Raw genomic sequence first — 12,189 nt, 5'->3', positions numbered from 1 at the left:
GCAGTGGCCGTAGCAGCCATCCGTATTTGTGCGGGACCCTGGTGCGGAGCGGGCCAGTGCGGCCTCTTCCCATTAGTGAGGTGGAGTCCGTGTGCGTGGGTTCCCAGTCGCCTGTCACGGTGGTGCGGCGAGGTTCGGGCTTGAGCTGTCGGGCACGAATAATACTCTCGGCCAATGCGACCATGCCGGTGCTCCATGTGTCAGTGAGCTGTGAGTGGTCGAATGCCTTCTTGGCTTATGCATCACAAGCTCCGTTCCTGGACACGCCCACAATGCGAGTCACCAGGGGATCCAGAACCGTCGACATGTGCTCGCGTGCTTCCACGGTTCAGCAAAAAGGTGCATACACGCACGCCGCCGTGGATGAAGTCTCGGTGTATATCGTACTCTCTGTGCCAACAGCGCACCGCTCCGTGTCTGCTTTGGTGCATGAATTCCGCACGGCCGGATGGAAGTTCTTAAAATGACCAACGTGCTCGTGTAGGCATCCCTCGTACCAGCATGGCCAATATGCAGCACTTTTCCTTGCCTGTGAAATGGGGTTTGCCAAGTAAATCAAGGGCCGCGCCGTGAAGGGATGTGCAAATGGCCGGAAGCGGCCGTCACACCTCCTGCACACACAAAACGTGCGGGCCGTAGCGGGCAACAAATCCCAACGCCGCGTCATCCAAGTTCCCCACGTTCCACGTGCACATCTGAGGAATCCAGCCATGGCGGTGTTGCGCTAAAGGATAAGTGTGGAACGTGACTGCGATGACTCTGTCCGTCACCTCCACCGATAAAGAGACATCGATCACACTGTGCGCTCGACACAGCAGGGCAGGCCGAAATCAGAGAAAGAGGTCGCGCCTCAATACACAACCCGCTCAAAGGCGTTTCTGGAAGCACGGGTCCCTGCTACTGCTCCGCCACCGCCTTGCTCCTGCAAACCGTATCGCTCCCTGCATGTAAATCCACGTTAAGGCCGAGCTGCAATTCACCACTAACAGTAGGCGGCTCGCTGGATCCCTCTTCCATTGCATGCAATAGGCGTTAAGCTCCTCGCACACAACTCCATGAAAATACAGTCCGGTACAACACGACATCAGGAGTGGCAAGGGAGACAAGCGAATCTCTTTCCACACAGTCATCGCAGAACGGGAAAAACCCTTGAAGGCACCCGCGCAAAAAAGAATCGTGTCGCAAAAACAACAATCAACAATACTGTCGGTGCTGTGAGCAATGAGTGGCCGTGGTGTGCAGCAGCCGTGGCCTCGCGCCCCCTCCCATCAACGACCACCGCACGTCCGCCAATTCTAAGCGTTGCACGTAACAGAAGGGTGTAATGAATTTTGTGGCTCGCACCGGATGCACGGTCGAACAAGCTGAAGGCGTCTAATCGAATGTCACCGGCCATGGGCTGCTACGGCATTGCGGGTGGTTGGTACGACGACGCAACGGTGGTGCCTGAGGCGTACGACGATGACGCCATGTCGTGCGGCTTCTGCGTCTCGTCGTCGCTCTCCTCGTCATCGCGCAGCAGCGCCTCCAGCCCTCCACGCCGCGGCTCACGCAGCTCCTGCCAGTGGCGGTCCTCCGCGTGCCACACAACGACGCCGTACACAGTGACCGCAAGCATCACAGTCGACAGCAGCAGCACGATAGCCGCGTACGCCCTCGCACCGCCGTCGCTCGGCGCAAGGTGGTTGGCCGCGCTCACCACGCACAGCGCCGCAAGGAGCAGAAAGCTCGCCGTCTGTATCACCGTCAGGAAGGCCGAGCGCATCATGTTCGTGAAGGCAATCACGCCCGCACCCGCAAGCAGCACAGCCGCCATGCAGAAGTACTGGACGTCGCAGCCTCCCACGGGCGGGTGCACAGCCGCAATCAGGCCCACCACACACAGCACCGACAGCTGGAACACGCACCAGTACACGTGGCTGCCCCTCATGTTCGTCAGCATGCCGCCGTACATCCGCTGCTGCGCCGCGGGATACCAATACCCGACGGGGTACAGCAGGCGCTCGTGCAGCGGCTTCCTCGAAAACTGCCAGTACCTCGTGAAGCTCGCGCCCGTGTGGCGGGCAATCAAGTAGCACACGCCAGCAGGGAACGCCACACCGTACAGCACGCCAACGACACCAATCACGCGGTGCTGCACGCGGGCGCCGGGCATCGCCAGTGCAAGCACGGAGCCGAAGAAGATGCCGAGGTGCATCGCGTGCGCCACGACGTACGTCAGGCTCGGGAAGCGCATCGCAGCCCACGCACTCGCCGCGTCCACGCCGCGCCACCGCTGGAAGGCCGCCGTCACACCGCAGTGCACGCACCCGAACACAGCGGCGAGCACCGCGTTGCCCACCACCATCCACAGCGGGTCACGGGCAGCGAACACCGACAGGAAGTACGGCAGCGCAACGGTGCTCGCACGCTCCTGTGACGAGGCGCATGACATCCTCGCAAACACGCCAACCGCCTGCATCTCCAGGACGGAGCCCAGCCCGCCGGTCACCACCACGGCAACAGCCGCCGCACCCGCAACAACGCCGGTGATCGCCGAGAGAGCGCTGGAGGCGGCGGGCAGCGTGTCAGACCTGATCGTGAAGGAACCAAGCAGCACACCCTTGCAGCCGCCAGACACCGCCGCAACGTCGCAGCGAATGACTATCGTCTCGTCGGCAGCAATGAAGTAACCGCGGTGCACGGGCACGGCCAGCTCCAGGACGGTGGACGGATTCGTCGCGTTGCGCACCCACGTCGCGTTGCTCAGCATCGCTCCCCACGGACCGCCAAACCCACTCGGCCGCGCCGTCGAAACCGGCACGAAGCTCAGGTGCGTGCCGAGCTGCGGGTCGCGTGCCCAACGAAATGGCGGCGGCAGCGACACCATCAGCCGCGTTGGGACGACGCTCCCACCGCCACGGACGTCGTTCTGCGTCAGGCTCCCACCAGTCGCCGTCGTCGTCACGGCGAGCGTCGGGCACGCCACATCGCTCCACCACAGCGTGCTGCTCACCGAAGCCGTCGGGGTCCGCGTGGGCGACAGCGCCACCGTCTCCGTCACCCGCAGGGTCTCCGTCGGCCCGTGCTGCGTCGGACTGTATTGCGCCGTGCTCAGACTCGGTGTTGGTGTCCACATCGGCGTCAGGCTGCGCGTCTCCGTCAGCGTCGCCGTGTGGATCAGCGGCGGCAGGGCGGGCGTGCGGTTGCACCCGTCCACGTGCGGCAGGTACACCGGCAGGCAGTCGCGCCCGTACCCACCATCAGCACAGCGGCAGACGCACGACCCCGACATCGTCCTCGTCGCAGCTGCAAAGCAACTCACGTCGGCGTCGCACACGCCACACGCCACGGGGCGGAATTCCCCGATGATGCCGGCGGACCTGTACTCCATCGGCCGCAGCGCCTGCCCGTTGAGTGTCAGGCACCCCACGACGAACCTTCGGCCGGCGTCCCCGAGCGCAACGGTGCCGTCCATCACGACGGGCCCGCTGCCGGCGTTCCCGTGGAGCGTCAGCGTGCTCTGCACAAATTCCGCACTGCGCGGGTACGACGGCACAGACAGGAGCCTGCCGCTGATGCTGTTGCCGCGCACCGACAGCCACGACCCGGACACAAACGACGCCGACCCCCGCAGCACCAGCAGCGCGCCATCCGTCAGCGCACCGGCGTTGTCGTTCACCACGACGGCGGACGCGTTGGCCGCCACCCCGCTGTCGAACACCAACCCATGCGCGGCGTACACCTGGCTCCCCGACACGCGCAGCACAGCGCCTCCAGACCCAACCACGCGCGCACTCGCGTACAACGCATAGTCGCCACCGAGCACAGCCGCGTCCAGCGCGACACCGCCACCGACAAGCTCCAGCACCGCGCCGTCCACCACCACCGTCCGTCCACCAGTCATCACGGTCACGAGGGCCACGCCGAACGCAACCAGCACGGACCGCACAAGCCGCAGGCCCGACAGCACCAGCACCGGTGCGTACGGCGAGGACTGCGAGCCGGGAAGACACACAAGCGGCGTCGGCCTCGCGGCAACCAGCAGGGAGTCCGTCACCGTCAGCACAGACCCCGCGGGATACGTGCCGGTCAGCACAAGCGCACCGTTCAGCGCCTCCACGTCGCACACGGACAGCTCCACCGGCCCGCTCTCGTCGCTCCCCGCCGCCCCCGCACCGCGCAACCCTCCACTGCCCATCACGTACAGCACAGCACCGTTCAGCAGCGAGACGTTCTGCACAACGATCCGCACGCCGTCTCGCGCCATCCACGGCACGTAGAGCACAGGACTCACGCCGTCCAGCACGACGTGGCGCAGCATCACCTCGCTCGCGCCGGCAGGCACAACGAACACCGACCGCACCGTCACGCCCTCGCGGAAGAACACACTCGGCGCAGTGCCCACAGCAGGCGGCAGCACGGGAGCTCCCACAGGCACGCACGCCTCGCCGTACCCGCCGCTGCCGCACGCGCACACGCACACACCGTTCCTCATGCTCGCCGACGCCGTCCCGGGCGTGTAGCAGTGCGTGTCCCTGTCGCAGGCGTCGCACCCAGCAACGTCGATTCTCCCAGCGTCGCCAAAACCAGCCGCTGCGTACTCCTCCGCCATCGACAGGACACGCCCACCAGCGTCGTTGCACGCCACCCTCAAATGCGCCCCAGCCGAGAGCGACAGACTCAGCGACAGCATCCGCGGCAGCAGCGCTCGGTTGCGCACAAAGCTCAGCGTGCTCCCAGCAGCGGTCACGGCGCCAGCGGCGTAGAGCATCTCCCTCGAGACACCGTCGTGCACGTTGCCCTTCGCCAGCAGCATCGACCCGCCATCCAGGCTCACCGTCGAATAAAACGCCACCGCGTAGTCCTCCGTCGACAAAAAGTCGCTCCGCACAAACGCCACAGCGGAGCCCGACACGCTCACAGCCCCACGCACAGACACCGCGTGCTTGCACAGCAGGAAGCCGCTGTCAACAAACGCCACCACGGAGCCGCCACTGGCCGCAACACCGCCCTCCACCGACACGCACAGCCCCAGCGCCGTCTGCACCGACAGCCCGTCCACGTACAGCGCTCCGCGCGACGACAGCGCCACGCCGCCAACAAACAACACGCCAACAGCGTCGCCGAACACCGCCGCCACATGCGTGCGCGCGATGGTCAGCACGCTCCCAGTCAGATTCACGCTGTGCAACACGAGGCACGCGGAGGCGTCGCCAAGGTCGTAGGCGCCGCGGTACGCAACACGATTCTCTGCAATCAGCACCGAGTCCACCACAGTGACGCGCGAGCCCGGCGGAAATCGGTTCGCCACCACCACGCCGCCGCCAGAGCGCGACTCAAGCCCGCTGATCAACACATCGACGCGCTGGCCAGCAGGCGGGTCGGACAGCCACCCAACAACGTACAGGCTCGCTCCGCCCAAAAACGTGCAGTTCGCCAGCGTCACGTTGCGCACGCCCCCCGACATCGACTCCACGTCCACCACGATGTCCGCCGCAAAGGTCACACCAACGTAGCACAACACCGACGTCCCGAAACTGACGTTCACCTCCACGTCTACACTCACGTCCCGCACGCACAAGTCGGCGCCGTCGGTGCTCGGTGGATCGGGGACAGCGACAGGCAGGCACGCATCGCCATGGCCGCCCTCCGCGCACGTGCAGGCGCAGCCATCACTCGACGCCGTCGTCGTGTACGCAGGGAAGCACGATGCCGCGAGAGTGCATGGGTCGCTGCAGGTCAGAAATGTGGCATTGTACACGGACGGGATGCTGTATTTCGCCTCCTCCTCGCCGTTCACAGTGTTGCACGCAGCCACAATCGCTCCTTTTTTGAGGTCGCTGGAAACTGAAGGTATCCACAGCGCTTTCGTCATTCCCGTGCTGGACATGAATTGGTTGCCAGAAACAGACATCGTGGAGTCGCGGAGATTCACCTCGGAGTTAATAAAGAGGAAAGCATGCAATGGGGATTCACGGCAGAGGTTGCCGCACAACTGCAGCCAGGAGTTGTAGTAGATGTTTGAGGTGTAGCTTGAATAAAACACAGCCGAGCTTCCCTGCATGTCGTTGCCCTGGAACACAACAGCTGAAAGAGACTCCACAAATAAAACCGAAAAAATGTTCATGAAATACTTCACCGGCCTCGACACAACGTTGCCTCGGACCACCAAAGCAGAGTTGTTCAGTACACTCAGCGACAATGACTGGCCAGACCCCTCAAGATATATCAGCGTACTGTTAGCGCCGTCCATATGAAACGTGTTGCCCAACACCGCAAATACAGAGTGCCACCACACCCTCAGCGCAGATCTGACAACATGAATGGCAATTGACGATGCTTTCACGGTCTGAAACACATTGCCGCTCAGCACCACCGCGGAGTCGTTGCTGATCGCCAGCCCATTCATCGCAACACACGACGGGCCCCGAAGGACCAAACCCGACCGAGGGATCAGCCTCGTGACCGTAAAGCGGTTCCCGCTGATCGTGATGTTCGTACGCGGTGGAAACACACCCTCCGGGCTGAGCAGCGCGTCACTAAATGTGTTGCCGGTGACAACGATGTTCAGCGCCCCCACAGCGGCGTACGCATTGCCCAACAGCAACAGCACGGCACCGTCCCTCCACGTGCATCCATCGAACGTGACGTTCGCCACGTCGCCCGTCATCGCGCCTATCAGCACCGTCAGGCTCATGCCGCCCCCGCTGAACGTAACGTTGCGGTAGCACAGCCACGACAGCCCGCTGCCCACAGCCTGCGTCACCTCGGGGTATACCATGTCGCTGATGCACCCACCAACCGGCGACGGTGGTGGTGTTGTTGGTGGCGGTGGCGGTGGCGGTGGCGGTGGTGGCGGCCCAGCAGGCACAGGCGCCGGGACACACACATCGCCGTGCCCTCCAGCAGCGCACTGGCACTCGCAGTCGCTGACAGCCGTCGTCAGCGGAGCGAAGCAGTCGCCATCCTTCGTGCACTCACCGCACGCGGCAACCGTCGTCACGTTGGTGATGCCGTGGAGCGCCAGTTCTGCCGCCGTCGTCACCTCCCGTCCCGCGACCGTCAGGCACCCAGCAACAAGCCTGTAGCCGGCCCCAACCCGCGATAGCAGAGGTCCCGACAACCCCGTCGAGCCCATCTTGCAGCCCGTCAGCGTCACCACACTGCTGCCGTCAATGCTCACAAAGGTGGGATCACAGTCCTTGAAAATCGCGCCCAATCCCACGTCGTTGTCGCGCCAATCCAGCCAGCTTGACTGCTCAACGGTCCAAAATTTGTTAGCGTAAATAGCGTAGAATGAAAAAACGCTGTTCCCCACCACGCGCAACACGCTGTGATCCGACACGCTGAATCCGTGGCGCAGATAAAGAAGACATGCCCCAAAAGAAATTCTATTGTTGAGCAGCGCAAAAACAGAGTGATCACGGACACTGAACCCGTACACGTAAAACATATGCGTGTACCCATCAAAGCTGCAGTACCGCACATAGAGCGAGCTGCCACCCACCAGCGTCAGCGTCCCGATCGAGTACAAACCAGACCCCCCATACCTCAATGCATGCGCCTTGACGTTGCTGACCAAAAGCGAGGAAGCATCCAAAAAAAAGTTCTGCAGCAGCACCACGCTCAGCATGTTGCTCATAAGGTCAAGCAGCCGGACCATGAGGGTCTGCACCGCGTCAACCTCCGTGACGGCGATGTCGCAGTGCTGCGGGAAGGCAAGTGCAAACACAACAACAGAGGACCGCATCACCGTCCGGCTCACGCGGATCAGGACGCCGGCTGACTTGGACGCCGCAGCACCCCCAACAAACTGCAGCACGGCCCCGTCGCGGAATGTGCATCCAGTGAGCGTGATGTTGATGGGGAGATGCAGCGGCATGCTGTTGAGGAAAAACGTCAGCGTAGCACCCACGCCGCTGAATGTCACACCCACGTAGCAGTGGTGCGTCTTCCACATGGTCAGCGTGAGGTTCGTCAGCGTCTTGTTCACCACGCAGCTCGTGTCGCCGTCAACGGCTCTCTCCGCTACGGGCGGCACAACCGTGTCGGGCACCTCGAAGGGAAGACACGACGCGCCATGCCATCCGTCCTTGCAGCTGCACGAGCACGAGCCGCGGTCCACCAACTCCGTCCCTGGCATGTAGCACGCCGCGTCGTCGTTGCACGTGCCACACCCGAATACCACCACGTCCTCCGGAAACACACCGTCGCACGACACCTCCTCATCGCCCTGCAGGTTGCACCCAACCACAAACCGTGCGGGTAACGTCACAATTGTGCTCAATGGAAGAAGTTTCGCAAAGGAATAACTATTGTCTACCTGACGGTTGTTCGATAACACCACGGTGGTGCTGCTGCCCGACAGCCTCATTTTGTGCTTGGAATTAGGCATACCTATCACTGAGGCTGCGCTCACGTTGTTGCCCTCCACACGCCACTGCGCACCACCCTCGACTGTCACAGAACCGTCCAAATACAACAGCGTGGAATCAAAACTCTCCTTCCTGCCAACGAAGGTGCAGTCCGCCACTCGCAGCAGCCCCGCGGAGCTCACGGTGGTATCCCCAAAAAGATAAATGCCATTAGCCGCCCTCATCGTGTTGTTCTCCACGTCAATGTAGCCGCCGTTCTTCACGTCAACAGCGTAAACGCAAACAGATGATTCCACACCGTTATTCTCTATCGTACTCAGCGTATTTCCCTTCACAATGATCCCGCCACCATCAACAACAACAGCAATGGTAAAATAGACTGCGTAAATATCCCCCTCGATATAGTTGTCAAGTAGCAGCAGCGCCGAGCACGCACCAAGGGAAAATTCCGAAAAGGCAATAGCGTGGTCCGACTCCGTCACAAGCGTACTGCCTGCCACCAGTATCTGGGAGCTCACGCCAAAATAACCCTCAAACTCCAACGCTCCGGCATCCAGCATCGAGGATGTCACGTTCACGTGCACGCGCGCACCACTCCCCTTGATCGACAGGCCCATGAGAACGCACTGCAGCAGCGTGATGTTGAGTGTCTGTTGTGGCGCGTCGAAGCTCCACAGGTCCAGCACAATCGCGGCGGTGAAGGTCACGTTGACAAAGCACAGACCACGCACACCGGGATCAGGATAGTCCACGGAGCTGATGCTGCCACCGTGCACGCAGCGGACCTCCGTGTCCTTCGCGTCGGGGAGCGGGAGCGGCCCAAGGCCGTCCGGAACCGCAGCCGGCACACACGTGTCACCGTAGCCGCCAGCAGCGCACACACACTCACAGCCGCTGATGCTGCTCGTCCTCGCTTCAAAGCACACAGCGTCCACAGTGCACGCGCCGCAGTCCAACACCGCCACGGGTGCTCCAATATTGAGGTCGTCTCCGTAATCCGTCACAGGAGAGCCCCTTAGCTCGTTGCACATGCCGTAGATGATCGGGAGCGAGTCGGATGGTGGTGGCCAGTTGCTTGTCATGTGTGCAATGGTCGACGAGTACGAGCCGTACGTAAAGTTGTTGTCAAGTATCGACCACACACTCCGAACGCGGAACACCATGCCGTTCTCGTTGGCCACGTGCACAACGTAGGCGGTGCGGAACTCGTTGTTGCGGTGCACCAGCCAGCTGCCGCCAGTCACAGTCAGCGTGTTTGCAATGAGCATGGCGAAGCCGAGACGGAACGTGCTGGACACAATCTGCAGCACGCTGCCACCATCCAAAACAACGTCCTCAAACACACATGCGCCCTTGTAGAACTCGGTGCTCGGAGCAATCCACGAGCTGTTCTGTATGGAGAACACGGAGCCGCCGCTGACACGCAGGTCCGACGCAAGAGCGTAAATCACGTGTATCTGCGACCCAACAACGCAGTTGTCCATGTAGAAGACGCTGGACAGGTTCACGGCGAGGCCGCGCTCCACGAGGATCGCAGCGCACGAGCCCCCGCCACACACCAGCGTCGACCGCGTCATGACAAACCGCGTCGACAGAAGCCGGACGCCGTCCAGGACAAGCGCGGGGCCGTACCGAAATTCCTCGTGTCTATGGGTCGTCGGCACGTACTGCGACCCGCCAACCGTCGCGCGCAGCGTTGAGTTCGCCAGCAGCACACTCGAGTGCAGCGGCATCGCGCCATGCAGCACGATCGTGCCCTCCAGCGACGTCACGTTCGTCATGTTGACGAGGGCGTGGGGCATCAGGTGCGCCGTGCTCTCGCTGAGGCCGCCGATCCGCAGCTGCGCGCCGCCCGCAAGCACGCAGTGGCGCAGCGTCACGTTCAGCGCGTCAGCGAACGCGTCCATCAAGCGCAGGTCCACCGCCACGGTGATCGGCCCGCTGAGCACCACCGAGTCGAAGCACGCAGTCGCACGCCCGCCGCCAACCGTCACCGACTCCGTCAGCGTCACGCCGCTCACGCAGCCCTCCGCACCGCCGCCACCACCGCCGGCCCTCGCAGGCGGCACGTCGAACGGCAGGCACGCCTTGCCCACGCCGCCGGCACGGCAGCTGCACACGCAGTCAGAGAACGACGCCGTCAGCGCATCAAAGCACGCCAGCGCGGCCGCACAGCCGTCGCACGGCACCACGCTCACGGAGGGCAGGCCGGCCATGCGGTAGTCGCCGCTGCTCTGCAGCACCCGGCCGCCGGCACGGTTGCACTGCACCGACACGACACCGCCCGTGATCGTCAGCCCGGAGACAAGCGTCGCGCCAGTGGCAGCGCAGCGCGCAATAGACACGGCACCGCCGCTCAGCGTCACCCCCGACAGCGACGCCACCGACGACGCCTCGCCCACCGCCCACACGTCGTGCAGCTCCAGCCACCCGCCGACACCGACCGTCCCACCGTCGCAGCGCACCAGCGACGACGCAACAGACCCCTCGACACCCACGAAGCGCAGCACCGAGTCGGACACCGCGAGGCGCTCGCCAAGCACAATGCCGCCGCCGCTGCTCACAACCGACACGTTCGTCACGGAGAACACCGAGTGGCTCCGCAGACTGAGACGCGACGAGGACGCCACATGCATCGCGGACGCGGTAGGACCGCCCGACGCCTCCAGCGACACGCCGTCAAGCACCACCGCGCTCGACAGCAGGTCCACGCCGCCGCCAACGTACACCGCCGACCCGCCCGCCTGCGACGACCTCAGCACAGTGTTGCTCACACGCAGCTGCGTCTGCAACAGCGAGGTCGCGTGCAGCACAAGCGGCGACGCCACAGCGTCCGTCAGCCCGCTCAGCTGCGAGTAGCGCATCGGCCCCGCCGTCACAATCGTCGAGTCACGGACCGTCACGTTCGTGTGTGCCGGCAGGTTGTGCACAAACACGAGCGAGCAGTAGCTCCCGGACAGCCCGCTCACGCTCACCTCCAGGCTCCGGTCACTCGCCGGCTCGCCGCCGTAGCCCCGCACGTAGATCTGCGCACCGCCGTCGCACACGCAGTTCCTCAATTCGATGCGCAGCGCGCCGGGAAGCATCGCAGGCACGTCGAACACAACAGCCACGCCGTTCGTGATGTACACGCCGTCCATCAGCACCGTGTCCACGGCGCGGCCAACCGTGATGGCTCTGTCCACCGTGCCGCCCCGCAGTCGCAACACCACCGCATGCACAGCGGGCATCCACACAGCAGCAGCAACCAGCGCCAACACAACGAGCAGCGCCACACGCACAGCCGCAATGGTCATGCGCCGCACACGGTGCCGGCCGCGCGGACACGCACCCTCCGCAGACCATATCCACAGACCCAAACAGGTATCAACAGGGCCGCCGTGGCGTGTCGCACTCGCCCCGTCGACCATAACTCCTGCTTCGCAGATCCCTTTCTACAAATGGCGAATCCAATGACACAATTCCGCCAGATCGTTAACCCACTACTTCTTCTATTCCTAATACTGCAATTAATCCCTAATAGCTTGAAACGATATTTGTGATGGTCAATCCAAAGTATCTCTATCTGCTTGATCGGAGGAAAGGAAGGCAGAGACAACAGCAACTAAAGAAATTGGCACGCAGAAGCATACGGCCACAGACAGTCCCCACCAAAGCACAACCACCGACACAAAAAAGCACAGACGCAACCACGCCAGTGACACCCTCGCCCTCCCACCGCCCACGCAGCTCCACACAACCACCATGCCGAGTGGCGCAATCCCGGAGAGGAGGCACATGACCATTGCCGCCGCTCCTGTTGCCGAATGGCTACATCACAGAGCAGTCCCGA

General features: G+C 62.9%; 1 protein-coding gene across 1 annotated transcript, besides 3 other annotated features; it reads right to left on the bottom strand.

Annotated features, from left to right (window-relative positions):
• Positions 1-12,189: part of a sequence feature (areas not merged during assembly with more than two copies in the genome that could not be assigned to a particular haplotype) that runs on past the window's edge.
• Positions 1,403-11,767, bottom strand: Tc00.1047053511771.210 (dispersed gene family protein 1 (DGF-1), putative; the record flags this gene model as incomplete). The annotated part of the gene is made up of 1 exon (XM_812951.1): positions 1,403-11,767. The coding sequence occupies one exon, from the start codon at positions 11,765-11,767 to the stop codon at positions 1,403-1,405; it is 10,365 nt and encodes a 3,454-aa protein (XP_818044.1).
• Positions 6,792-6,841: a microsatellite.
• Positions 10,335-10,409: a microsatellite.

This window comes from Trypanosoma cruzi, genomic scaffold, assembly GCF_000209065.1.
Source record: "Trypanosoma cruzi strain CL Brener 1047053517163 genomic scaffold, whole genome shotgun sequence".
In the NCBI taxonomy this organism is placed as follows: domain Eukaryota; phylum Euglenozoa; class Kinetoplastea; order Trypanosomatida; family Trypanosomatidae; genus Trypanosoma; species Trypanosoma cruzi.
Note: the sequence above shows the minus strand (reverse complement) of the source record. Positions and strands in the feature narration are given on the sequence as shown.